Here is a 14,867-nt window from a genome sequence, read left to right as displayed (position 1 = left end):
GGAGGCCAGGTGAGCGCCTGGATTCTACCTGTCTACGGCGTCGACACACTGGACCTACAGTACACTGGGAGTTCTGATCTGGGGAGCAATTTCCTATAACAGCAGGAGCACTCTCGTTGTTATCCCATGCACCCTGACTACAGATGTGTACGTCCGGCTGGTGATTCGACCTGTTGTGCTGCCATTCATGAAGAGCATTCTCAGGGGTGTTTTCCAACAGGATAATGCATGCCTCATGCTCTACAGAGTGTCATCATGTTGCCTTGGCCTGCTCGATCCCCTCATCCATCCCCAATCAAGCACGTATGGGACATGATTGGACGACAGCTCCAGCGTCATCCACAACCGGCATTAATCGTCCATGTATTGACCAACCAAATGCAACAGGCATGGAATTCCATCCCACAAGCTGACGTCTGACACCTGTATGACACAATGCATGCACGTTTGCATGCCTGCGATCAACAGTTAGGCGATTATACCGGTTATTAATGGACCAGCATGGCACATGCTGCGATTGCTTTTCTCGTGCAGACTTTTAATCTGTAGTCTTGAACCTCTGATCAATTAAATATGTTACCTCGACAAATATATTGCTAATATTTCCGTATTCTATATTCCTTATTTCATGGTGTTTGGATATTTTATTTTTGCCAGTGTGTACCACATATTGTGCAGTTTTCTGTGTATTTAATTTTGACAGAGACAAACCTACCTTCCAAAAATGACTGTTGTGTATATTATCAGTCCTCTTGAAACTATGATAAATGTTCAGGCACTGCATTCTTATTATATTATGAAGATGGAGTCCACCAAGTGTACTGAGAATTAAATTTTGTACAAAAAAAGTGATGTGCAATTTTTTCCAACTATTAGATTTTCACTTTTTTAGGTTCATGCTATATCCAATGAATTATAAAATAACCAATACACTGTTAGTCCTACAATCAAAACAAACATATATTCATGTCAGGAATTAATTTTCCAAAAAAAATTGTTCATCTACATTTTCTTTATAACTAAATGGTTTTACATAAAATGCATGGACAAGTATGAATAACAAATGGGGCCAATGACCTTAGATGGTAGGCCCCTTTAAACAATATCATCAGAATAACAAATGCTTAAATATGTATTTTTGATCAGTAGTGTCATTTTTAAAACTCTCCTTTGGCAGATGTATTATAGCTTACTTGTGCTCAACTAAAAAGAAAAGGAAAGTTTAATTTAGGCCCTATGAAAGAATTGAAGTCTGGGATTTCCAAAAATGTATTTTACACTGAAAAAAGTAAAGCAAGAGCTTGTCAAAGTAATGGTATTAAGTGTTATCATGGAGTCATTTTTTGTTTTTTACATCGAAGCCTTGAATAGAAATTGTGGAGTTTTTTCTGTTTTCCCACCACTTTTATTTTTATGACTTAAGAGGTGGCAGTGGTGATTATTATTTTAAGAGGAAGTACAACTAGGCAACCATCCTATATATAACACTAATCAGAGCGAAAATAGGGAAGCGATCCGACACTTTGGAAAATGAAGGTATCAACCAAAGAAAGACAAGGGCCATGAAGGGCATGAAAATGAAAGACTCCCTAGGCCTCGAGTGCTCTAATATTGATATAGATGTTGATTCCCATAGGGAACCTGAAATATTTGTTCCAAATGAATAAATTTTAATAATAATCTAATATTGTCGGGATCGGAAAATAACGAGAGTTGATCACGGGAGGTCAGATAGGATAGATGAAAGTGATGAGCCTGGCACAAGTAAGTGGAAGCAATGCCAGGACTCAGCTAAGGCTAAGGGCCCCGTGTTCACCAACCCATGCTCCAAAGTTCAGAAGCCCTCGGGCCCCTTTTAGTCACCTCTTACGACAGGCAGGGGATACTGTGGGTGTTATTCTACCACCTCCACCAACAGGGGGGTATAACTTAAGACCTCTCATAAATAAATGATTCATTTAAACAATGTACCTACTTACTATCTAATCATAGATGAAACATAAATAAGTTATTAGACATGGTGGGTAAACTGCAAATATGATTAAATTTTTTGATGAGTGTATTTTTAATTGGCAAAATCAGGAGTCAGATCCTAGAACACTGTTTGCATGCTTAGTATAACAGTGTTATTCATGTAATACTCAGCAATAACCCTGTAATATTGGATAAATGTTGTACACCACATTGCCATTAGTTTATTTATCATATCGATATTTGGTTATTTTGCCAGCCCTATGATGTAGTGGTAGCTTGCCTTCATCTTACCTGGAGGCACGGCGGTTTGATTTCCGGCTAGGTCAGGGACTTTTACATGGATCTGAAGGCTGGTTTGAGGTTGATTCAGCCTATGAAATTACAATTGAGGAGTTATCTCATGGTGAGATAGCAGCCCGTCAAGAAAACCAAGAATAACAGTCGAGAGGATTCATCATGCTCATGTCTAAATGGTTAGTGTGCTGGCCTTTGGTCACAAGGGTCTCGGGTTCAATTCCCCGCAGGGTATGGAATTTTTACCATAATTAATTTCCCTGGCACGGGGACTGGGTGTTTGTGTCGTTCATCATTTCATCCTCATCACAACATGCAGGTCGCCTATGGGTGTCAAATCAATAGACCTGCACCTGGCGAGCCGAAGTCCTCGGACACATCCCGGCACTAAAAGCCATACACCATTTCATTTCATTACGCTGATCACACAATACTTAGTAATCTGTAGGTGTTCGGGTTGAGCAGCAGTCGCTTTATAAACCTTAGGTGTCAACAAGCAGTTCATGAGACTGTATTATAATCTGTGGCAAAAAATGTAACTAGCCCTTTTGCTTGTTCCTAATACCACCCTGGCTTAATGAGGTCTATTGCCCATGTTCATCTTGCTGCCTTTAGTATCAATGTGGGCATAATAATAAGCAGTTGTGTCTTATAGCAATAGGGACCCACACATCTGCACAGTGGAGTGACCAATCCTGTGGACAAACTTTGTATGTAGACTGAGAACTCTCCATAATGTAATACGGTACAAGTGCATGAACAGCTGAACGACATTATTCAAGTTATAATGATATGACAGCTATATTAGGCCTACATATTTCAAAGCTTGCAATTTGAACGCTACTGGTTGCAATGATTAGAATTTACGAGCATAAAACATCTATTAATTATCAATGGGTTTAAAGCATTTTAAAAATTAGAGCTTTGATACCTTTTGCTAATATTCTCCAAAATAATATTAATGTAAAAATGATTCTTGATAGTTTAAAGAGAAGTGTTTTTAAAAGAAGGGAACAAGGCCAGAATTCGCCGGCACAGCTATGACAACATACTTACGGGACCCCATGGGTAGTAGGGGCTTTCGGGTGGGGACAATTCAAAAGTTTATTGATGAATTTTCACGTTTCATGGTCCGTTTCTTCACACTCGTTCTTTTCCCATCTTACTTCACCGATATCCACATATCACATATTATACTTATAGAAGGCTTAAAAGATGTCAAGACCTTTCAACATAGAGGTATTCATTTCTCAAATGGAACTTTTAGCGAGTATAATGTAATTTCAATAACAGGAGCCAGAAATGCCTAAATTTTATTTGTTTAGTTTAGATTTCAAGATATCTACTGACCCATTTCATACGTTATTTTTTAATATTGGTTTTACGTCTATAGTATTTAGCAAAACTCTCGAATGATGGAGCCACCAACGCAATTTGTACTGTATATCACTGGACTGTCACAAGGAACTCATTTAACTAACCGTGGAAATTTAAATACAAGCCTGTGCACACCTGAATAAAATGTAACCCCTTAAGCATTGCTTCACTCTGCATATATACCTACTATAAGCAGACCAATAATATATTGTTAACAAGAATCTAATCATAAGGGCCAATGGCAATAAATTAATATTCCCCCCACACATACGTGCACCTAAAAACTGACTAACCTCTTAATGCATTATGCCATGCAGATCAATCAAAATAAATTAACATACATACCCAAATAAATTCTAGTCCCTTATATCTGCTGCAAACAGGTCAATAATCTTTAAATGCCACATGGATTAATCACCATAGTTTTAATGACAAGCATTACCTAGGAATCATAGCAGCATATAGGACTCGGGTATGATTCCTAAATATTTACTCTTCATGAGAGCACTTTCAACTGGCATCCACTGTCTACGAGCCTTAACATATTATTTTAAGGAGAATATGCTACTGTGTTGCAGTAATGAAGACAAACGACTTGTGCTGCTGGTAACTAAGTTTGCTCATGAAAATAATATAAGATCAAATAGTTTGGTGCTGCCAAGATCGTGCATTATTTGCATCAAGTGTATCTTATCATAACATTTTAATTACATCACAGAATATGGTGCTGCTCTTTCTCCAACTCTTTCCCCACCAGCAGTCCTAATATTTTCATGTACTACCTCTCTGGAGAAGTGGTAAATCAATTAAGGTTAGTGGAAAGATTAACTGAATGTAACCATGGGACAGTAACAAGTCAGCCCAAGGTAAATTAAGTGCAACATATGTGACACCAACCTGAATCAAAACACACATCATGATTTTTACAGGGAGAGGAACTGCACTGCCATGTATTTCTTTGTCAAATATAGTCGACATCACGCCGCTTTCAGATAAACAAAAACGGCATATCCTATTGATGTTATAGGTTATAGTATCGTCGTTCATTTTCCGTCCAACGCTTTGAGCTGGGATTTCATTTATGCACGAATTATATCGATAAGAAACAATTCAGATCGTGTGGCGGAATCTTCTCTCAATGATATGACTGAATACATCACTGAATGATTCCGTGCGCCTGAAATTCACTTCGTGTACACTGTACAGAATGACTCTTCAAAGAGTTTTTATGAATACTAAAGAAAGGTTGCGAAATCGTGCTGCACAGCTGGCTAGGGAAACTTCCTTGGACGGATTACGTTCTCATAGATTGTGTTTTCATGAAAAGGACTTTGGCCTTTGCCTTCTACAGGTATTGAAGTACGAAGGCAGTGGTTATACCGTCTCTATAGGCTCTGCTTTCTTGGAATTAATTGCATCTCTTGCACAGAAGTTACACTGTACCACTCTACTACCGTCTGAAACAACTTGGTGCGATTGAGCAGTAAAGTGTGTGATTGCGTACCAAAATAAACAATATTGTCGAACATTGTGGAAAGTTTAGTTTTACAAACCTAACAATTGATGTACAACTTGCAGTCGGCTAATTTTGACCAATGTAGCTTATCAGCGGAAGTCTCTTTCAGAAATTGATGCCTGAACATATTTTTTAAAGGATGACCACAGTGTTAAAACAAACTGAAACTTAAACATAGATTTATTTTCAAAAGTTTTCTCTTATGATTGAATATTATCTGATAGTAATAGTGACACACATCTTCCGTCCGATGCATAGTTCTTAATGTAGGCTAATTCCATACCTACTTCTCAGTGCGGTATAATTTAACCGAGACTACATTTTAAATACTCCAGCATTATTTGTATTTCTCATTAATATCCTTGTTTGCGTGTTATTGATAAGAAGTAGGCTTAATGAATTTGTCCAATAAACATAAACTCAGATGTACATCGATATAATACTAGAAACAGGCACAGTTTTACATAACATTATGCAGAACTAAGCTGTATGGTTTGTTTTATAAATTGACAGACCACATCTTTAAGTGTATAACACCACATTCAAAATTTAAGACAGAATTATTCAAATTTGTTTGTAATCAATTTTTTACTCTATTAAAGAATGCTTAGCTCTCGAAAATTAACATATACTGCATAGGCCTGTCAGTGTTTTGCTTTATTTGTGCTTCTTTACTAGATTGTATATATCTCCTTTTTTCCCCTTTGTTACTGTAAAATATGATTATTGATGTGTCCCATATCATTGTATGATCAGTTGGATGAAATAAAATACAGTATAAAGACATCCCTAGAATCGGCATCTAAAATCTAATGGTAAAACAGTGTGATCCAGTGGCGTATTTATTATATACGGCCTATGGAGGGCCATTTTACACTAATAATAATAATAATAATAATAATAATAATAATTTTAAATAAGTATAAAAGATAACAAAGATATAAACAACAATATTAAGTAACAACAATAATTAACAATTTTAACAGTAACAATGTAACAACAATGACAACGGTAACTGGCAAGTGTCGGTTTCAGAAATTAGGAAGAAGAAAAGTCAAGGGTTGGTGGGACGGAAGAAAGTGAAAACCTGGAGAGGACTTCAAAGGAATCTTTTAATTTTTTGTTTGAAGGATGAGAAAGGTGTGAATGCTGGGATCAAGACGTGGGCTACCACTAGACGTAGGTTATCCTTTTTTCGATAGTTGGTTTAGTGAATGTGAAGACTTAAGCGTTTTTAGCTGCAGTCAATAGCCAACAGAGAAGCCTGCTGTGTTGTCAAGGCTGCTTCACAAGCTACTGCCCTGGCCTCTGCTGTTGCCAATACTCAGCACCTGATTAGTGGAGATGGTAGCCTAAGGTTTAGTAAATTAAAGTCCGGCTTTGTGACTAAATGGATAGAATGCTTGTCTTTGGTCCGATAGCCCCGGTTCAATTTTCAGAATCAACCTCATACTGTTAATTCCCTTGGCTTGGGGACTGGGTGTTTATGATGTCTTCCCCATTCATTTTATCCTCATTAGGTCACCACCAAGCCTATAGATGCCATGCATTATTATTATTATTATTATTATTATTATTATTATTATTATTATTATAAATAAACATGTAGAATTTTACAGCGGTTGTACCCGTCGTTTACTGGTTAATTAGCTTCCTCGGAAGATCAGTGGTGGTGTCTGACCCATGATTACGGGTTCAATTCCAACCAACAAAAAAGAACACTAAACCTGAAAGGATGCATTTCATTCTAGCAGATCTGTCTATATAAAAACCTATATTACTGGTACTTCTATAACAGCAACTCTGCAGTGCCTTCCTACAAGAATGAGGAAGTAAACGGGAGTGAAATACCAGCGGTCTGTTATCTATATAATTAAGTCAGTAGTATGAGGTGAGGAAGTATGTACGATGAGTAATGCATAGTTGATAGCAGTGGTGATCTGGTGGAACGAAGCCTAGCACAGCTGTCACCGTAGTCCCAGCACCTATTGGACATACGTCAGCAAGCCGCGTGAGGTGGGTCGAGGGGAGAGGGATGAGAGTCTATTCTGCAATATCAGTCTCAATCAATCAATATTGATCTGCATTTAGGGCAGTCGCCCAGGTGGCAGATTCCCTATCTGTTGCTTTCCTAGCCTTTTCCTAAATGATTTCAAAGAAATTGGAAATTTGTTGAACGTCTCCCTTGGTAAGTTATTCCAATCCCTAACTCCTCTTCCTATAAATGAATATTTGCCCCAGTTTGTCCTCTTGAATTCCAACTTTATCTTCATATTGTGATCTTTCCTACTTTTATAAACGCCACTCAAACTTATTCGTGTACTAATGTCATTCCACGCCATCTCTCCGCTGACAGCTCGAAACCTACCACTTAGTCGAGCAGCTTTTCTTCTTTCTCTCAATTCTTCCCAACCCAAACTCTGCAACATTTTTGTAACGATACTCTTTTGTCGGAAATCACCCAGAACAAATTGAGCTGCTTTTCTTTGGATTTTTTCCAGTTCTTGAATCAGGTAATCCTGGTGAGGGTCCCATACACTGGAACCATACTCTAGTTCCAAGGGGTCTTACCAGAGACTTATATGCCCTCTCCTTTATATCCTTACTACAACCCCTAAACACCCTCATAACCATGTGCAGAGATCTGTACCCTTTATTTACAATCCCATTTATGTGATTACCCCAATGAAGATCTTTCCTTATATTAACACCTAGATACTTACAATGATCCCCAAAAGGAACTTTCACCCCATCAACGCAGTAATTAAAACTGAGAGGACTTTTCCTCTTTGAGAAACTCACTACCTGACTTTTAACCCCGTTTATCAACGTACCATTGCCTGCTGTCCATCTCACAACATTTTCGAGGTCACGTTGCAGTTGCTCACAATCTTGTAACTTATTTATCACTCTATAGAGAATAACATCATCCACAAAAAGCCTTACCTCCGATTCCACTCCTTTACTCATATCACTTATATATATAAGAAAACATAAAGGTCCGATAATACTGCCTTGAGGAATTCCCCTCTTAATTATTACAGGGTCAGATAAAGCTTCACCTACTCTAATTCTCTGAGATCTATTTTCTAGAAATATAGCAACCCATTCAGTCACTCTTTTGTCTAGTCCAATTGCACTCGTTTTTGCCAGTAGTCCCCCGTGATCCACCCTAGCAAATACTTTTAGACAGGTCAGTCGCGATACAGTCCATTTGACCTCCAGAATCCAAGATATCTGCTATATCTTGCTGAAATCCTACAAGTTGAGCTTCAGTGGAATAACCTTTCCTAAAACCGAATTGCCTTCTATCGAACCACTTATTAATTTCACAAACATGTCTAATATAATCAGAAAGAATGCCTTCCCAAAGCTTACATACACTGCATGTCAAACTTACTGGCCTGTAATTTTCAGCTTTATGTCTATCACCCTTTCCTTTATACACAGGGGCTACAATAGCAACTCTCCATTCATCTGGTATAGCTCCTCCGACCAAACAATAATCAAATAAGTACTTCAGATATGGTACTATATCCCAACCCATTGTCTTTAGTATATCTCCAGAAATCAGATCAATTCCAGCCGCTTTTCTAGTTTTCAACTTTTGTATCTTATTGTAAATGTCTTTTTTTTTCTTTTTTTTTTTTTTTCTTCGTGTCAGAAGTATCAACTTTACTTACAGATATTTAACAAAAAGCAACAAGATATCTACATTCCTGCTATACAAATATACAAGTCTATTATACAATCACAGATGGAGCAACAATATTCGAGAGCTAGATGATGCTCGTCCAGTATTGGGCGACGTCAATAGCATTGGGGGAGGCTGCAATCAAGTCTTTCATAGTGCACATTGAAGGACATAAAACACACTGACATAGATGTTGGATCGTCTGCTGCTCTCCGCAATCACAAAGTGATGAATCACTTCAGAAGCCCCACTTCTGCAAATTTACTTTTGTTATGTCATTTTTATCATATGTAAATAATATTACTTCTTTGGCCTTAGTCTCCTCCTCTATCTCGACATTATCCTTGTAATCAACAATTTTTACATACTGCTGACTGAATACTTCTGCCTTTTGAAGATCCTCATAAACACACTCCCCTTGTTCATTAATTATTCCTGGAATGTCCTTTTTGGAACCTGTTTCTGCCTTAAAATACCTATGCATACCCTTCCATTTTTCACTAAAATTTGTATGACTGCCAATTATGCTTGCCATCATGTTATCCTTAGCTGCCTTCTTTGCTAGATTTAATTTTCTAGTAAGTTCCTTCAATTTCTCCTTATTTCCACATCCATTCCTAACTCTATTTCTTTCCAGTCTGCACCTCCTTCTTAGTCTCTTTATTTCTCTATTATAATAAGGTGGGTCTCTGATGCCTTGCTCTCAGAAATACGTGCAACGTTTTTTCTCACTGCTTTCAAGATCTGTAAATGGAGTGTGTCAGATGCTTACATTATAATGTGCTTTAGACTTCCATCATTCTGAATTGAGCTTTGGGCTTCACCAATTGGTAGCCCTCAGTACACGCCACTGGTACAATCGTTTATCTACATATTATTATGTAAGTTGTTGTGAACATTGTAATTGGGGGTCTTTCACAACACATTCTCATTCCAAACCCCATGGCACAACAGCCCTGAAGGACCATGGCCTACCAAGTGACTGCTGCTCAGCCCGAAGGCCTGCAGATTATGAGATGTCATGTGGTCAGCACAAATCCTCTCGGCCGTTATTCTTGGCTTTTTAGACCAGGGCCGCCATCTCACCATCATATAGCTTCTCAATTCTGATCACGTAGGCTGAGTGGACCTCGAACCAGCCCTCAGATCCAGGTAAAAATCCCTGACCTGGCCGGGAATCAAATTCGGGACCTCCGGGTAATAGGCAGGCATGCTACCCCTACACCACGGGGCCGGCACGTTCACACTCACAACAAGTAAATAAAGAAAGAAAGAAGGTGATGCTGAAAAGAGCAGATTTGCAAATAATGTGTTTTACGAAGTAGAAGATTGTTATTTGCGTTGTAGAATAACTAAAAAGTGCTTGCTCGAGATAGGAGGGAATGGAGAAAACTTGCTACCTAGGAGATGGCGGAAGTAAGGAGGGCATAAAACAGGAACGAAGCCAAGCAAGAACGGCCTTTGTTTATGGGTGAAAAAAATGTCAGATTTATCTTTGGGAAAATCAAATTATCATAAATATATCTTTCAGTAAATGAAAGTCAATTGATAGTGATTAATAGAGCCTGGATTCCCATGCACTATCAAATCTCAAAATATGCATGCATTCATGCACTATCATATGGCAAAACATGCAAAATAAACTGGAAAATATGCACTATCAAAATTCAGTTTGTTTTAAAACATTGTACAAAAACTAATTTCTCCAAATTGTCTTCATTTAACGTCATCCGTTTATCTGTCATCACGTACTTAAGCACAGAAAAATGACCTTTCTGTGTCATAAGAAGTGGCAAGTGCATACTTAAATGAAGAAACTTTGGACAAAATGAACTCAAATTGTACATTTTTGTATTTTCACCACAGTACGTCTTTTATAAGCTTGACAGATTCAAAACCAGGATTTGAACGGATCATTTTGTTCAGCTTATATCTAGCTGCCACAGCTACTTCTTGGTGCAGTGATTGTAGACGATATTTTCAAAAACTGCTAAAGATTGAACATGCGATAACAATGACGTGATGACTGAGAGTTCCGGGTAGGAAATTCCAGGATAAAAAAGGAAGATTCAGTGCAAAATCAAAGTTTGTAAACTGCTATCTCAGTAACGCGGCGTCACAGAAGTGTGATACAACTTTTGGTTTGTTCGTCTAGCATAGAGGAAGAAATGAGCTGTCATTTAGTAATGCACAATTTACGGTTTGATTTTTAAGTTTATAATTAATCGAAACATCTTATTCCTAAGAATTACATTGATCGACGTTGGGCCTACCGGCTTACGTCAATGTTTACTCGAGCACCAGGTAAGGAAGTGCTTGATTAATTGGTTATAGACCTCTACCGTATGTACTAGCTTTGGTTGTCATACAGGATGCCAATAATACATTCTACCCATCTCTCAGTAACAGACATACTGTATGACATGGAAAAACGGTCCCAGATTCTGTAAACCAACGTTCATAAAAGGCACTATCATGCAATTTAACATCATACATGCGCCAAAGTCAGAAAAAAAGGTCATATTATGCAATATAAATGACCAAATATACGCTATTAAATCCAAAATCTTCGAAATATGCATTATGCATGATTTTCTCCTAAAAAGGCCAAAACATGCAAACAAGCACGGAAAAGGAATGGTTATTTGGAATCGTTAAGTCATAAAATGAATATTTGCAAAGTTTGAGGAGTGTAACCAGCTTATTTAAAAACATGCATTTGCATGGAAATCCGGGCTCTAGTGATTAATTTATTGGCGTCTAACGAATAGTTTATGAGAGACATACGTATGTAAATATTTGTCATGGGCATCCATCAATACAGTACTTCACATAACAGCCGGCTTGGTTACTAGGTAACATCATGCCACACAGTTTGTATCGCTAATTTCAGATGACCCCGAGCCATAAGACATCCATGTCAAAACAAAATGTAGACCTCATACTTAGGCATTTTCATCCTAAAACGTTCTACCTTTCAGCATTAAGAATCAGGTGCATGCACAGTCCCCTGTTTGCAACTAGCTCTGTGGCCTCATTTACTTTCTCACCTCTTATAATTAAAAACTGGCTCTACCTATTGTGATCTTGGTCTCTCTAAACTTTTCTAATCCTCCATACCAGAGTTCACTATTCTCCTATGTAACATATCCACCTCCATTCATCTCCGATGACCCCACCTTCAAAGCTGGTTCATGGATACACTTGCTTTTCATTCATAAGAATTTTTAATTTACATAACTTAAGTCCATATGGAACCATCATGAAGTTTGTTTGGAATTATGCAAAGGCTGCAGCTTCATCTATTGAGTTTATTCCTAACTTAGCCTATATCTCCTCATTTCGAGTACATTCCTGCCATTATTCTCACCATTTTGTACCAGCAATTGGTCTCGCTACTTTCATATCTGTTACTTATGAATAAGTATCTTGAGTCCACCCTATTTCCATAGTTCCCCATTTTCACATCAGGCAAATGCTGGGGCTGTACCTTAATTAAGGCTGCACCCGCTTCCTTTCCACTCCTAACGCTTTCCTATCCCATCATTGCCATAAAACTTATCTTTGTCAGTGCGACATAGAGCAACTTGTAAAAATTTTTTAAAATTAAAAAAATGTCCCATCTTTCACTCCCATACAACAAAGTCAGTTTCAAAGCAGACTGAAATATAGCTTCATCTGAAAGTTCACTTCTTTCTTATAAGATATTGTTGATTTCGTGAGTCCACTCAAATTAGTTTTACTACCTTGAAATTTTATTTCACTTACTGTCAGTGGCGGATTCAGCAGCTGGTCCCATTGTGTTTCACTTTCTCTACCCTTTTCCTAGTGATACTTAGGTTATTGCAGATCAGAGAGCCTACTGGACTATATCATAAGAAATATATCTGGAAGAGGCCTATCTGTACATGAACAGATTTTCTGAATTCAATATCGGTGAAGGATCTGGTATCCGTACTCTCCCATGTGCAGTGCTGAATAGCCTTATGATGGAGGAATGAATTTGCAACTGCTAATCCTGTATTAGCAGAGAAGTCCAGTAAAGGTATCCTATTACCTTTCATATCTTCCTGTATTGAAATTGCCTGTTAACACTACGCTGTCCTTGTCATTGACCCTGACCACAAATCGTTAAGTGTTTCATTAAAAAAATTCCACAGCTTGTTTCCAGTCATTCAACTGGGTCAGGGATGGAATGAATGAAGCCCACATCTTGCGGCGAGGATAGGAATTGTGCCGGCTGCCGAAGCCTGTCGCACTCCTCTTGGGCAATGATTAATAAATTACAAATGAAATGATATTGGAGTGTGTTGCTGGAATGAAATATGACAGGGAAAACTGGAGTACCCGGAGAACCTGTCCCACCTCTGCTTTGTCCAGCACAGATCTCGCATGGAAGTGACCGGGATTTGAACCACGGAACCCAGCGGTGAGAGGCTGGCGCGCTGCCACCTGAGCCACAGGGGCTCTTAAGTGTTTCATAAGACTTGTCTATTTAATTCTCATCTGCTCCCTTACTCTGCCCTTCCTCCTTTTAACACCTGTTAAAAACACCTTAAAATCTATTCTCTCTTCCTTGTTACCTCCCCTTATCCATGCTGACTAAGCAAATTCCACTTTCTTCTATAAGCCCCATAAATATTGAGCTTTCCATCAAATTCCTTTTCATTTGCCAGGTTTCGAAGGAGTCCTTGGCCTGTCAAATAGAAGTGGGACTCAGTCACATCCATAAGCCTGATGCTTGTTGAAAATATTCTGAAAGTATTCAATTTGTTTATTTGTTTTTCACCCAACTGTAAGTTTCAAAACACTAAAATAAAAATTTCACAAATTATTAATAAAATTATGGCAGAAATTTCTAAATATTAAGATAACTCAATAATCCATGTAATTAAAGGAGAATCCAAACTGGGCAAAAATTTAAATTAGACCCTGTATAACATAATGAACTGTACAACTTAGAGAATTCCAAACAAGTGAAAGTTACTACTATAGTAGAATATGAAACATTAAAAATCATTGAAATAATAAGGGAATTAGAATTGATAATACAATAAGTTATTAGGATAAAAGCACAGTTGTGCACAATACATAGTCTTCTTCTTCTTCCTGATACGTTTTTTCTTATGCAGGTCGTTCACAGATCCTCTTCCAATCTTCTCTTTGTTTTCCCACATTCTATTGTTCATCACTGTCTGCCGCTCTAGTCTTCTCCGATTTACGACCCCCTGTGGGTGGGGGCGGTAGAATAACACCCACGGTATCCCCTGCCTGTCGTAAGAGGCGACTAAAAGGGGCCTCGGGGGCTCTGAACTTTGGAGCATGGGTTGGCGACCACGGGGCCCTCAGCTGAGTCCTGGCATTGCTTCCACTTACTTGTGCCAGGCTCCTCACTTTCATCTATCCTATCCGGCCTCCCTTGGTCAACTCTTGTTCTTTTCTGACCCCGACGCTATTAGGTTTGCGAGGGCTAGGGAGTTTTTCATTTTCACGCCCTTCGTGGCCCTTGTCTTCGTATGGCCGGTACCTTCATTTTTCGAAGTGTCGGACCCCTTCCATTTTTTCTCCTGATTAGTGTTGTATAGAGGATGGTTGCCCAGTTGTACTTCCTCTTAAAACAATAACCACCACCACCACCACCTCTCCGATTTACGTCATCCTCCACCTGATACCTCCATCTTGTTCGTGGTCTTCCAATCGATCTTTCAGATTCTGTCCATTCCAGAGCTCTTCTTGGTAATCTTTCTTGTCCCATTCTTTTGACATGGCCGAACCATTTCAGCCTATTTCTCTCCATAGTTTCTTTTAGAGGGTTGATCTGTAGCGTGTTTTGTGGTTTCATTTCTTATCTTGTCTCTCTTTGTTTTACCCAAGATCCCTTGCAGAAAGCGCATCTCTGTCGCTTGTAATCTGCTCAGACTTTTTTTTTTTTTTTTTTTTTTTTTTTTTTTTTTTTTTTTTTTTTTGTCTATGTCCAACATTCTGATCCATAGGTCAATATTGGCAAATAAT

General features: G+C 38.3%; 1 protein-coding gene and 1 long non-coding RNA gene across 2 annotated transcripts in view; one reads left to right on the top strand and one right to left on the bottom strand.

Annotated features, from left to right (window-relative positions):
* The window catches only part of LOC136867015 (uncharacterized), a 36,054-nt gene extending 31,227 nt beyond the window's left edge, over window positions 1–4,827 (bottom strand). The window contains exon 1 of the mRNA XM_067144112.2: window positions 4,543–4,827. Within this exon, the coding sequence (XP_067000213.2) occupies window positions 4,543–4,692 (150 nt within the window). The 5' untranslated portion in view covers window positions 4,693–4,827. The remainder of the gene's footprint in view (window positions 1–4,542) is intronic.
* Window positions 1–14,867, top strand: part of LOC136867018 (uncharacterized) — a 37,565-nt gene that overhangs the window by 4,797 nt on the left and 17,901 nt on the right. The gene's annotated exons all lie outside the window — the stretch shown is intronic.

This window comes from Anabrus simplex, chromosome 3 (assembly GCF_040414725.1).
Source record: "Anabrus simplex isolate iqAnaSimp1 chromosome 3, ASM4041472v1, whole genome shotgun sequence".
NCBI classification, from domain to species: domain Eukaryota; kingdom Metazoa; phylum Arthropoda; class Insecta; order Orthoptera; family Tettigoniidae; genus Anabrus; species Anabrus simplex.
This window is presented reverse-complemented; position numbering and strand designations above follow the sequence as displayed.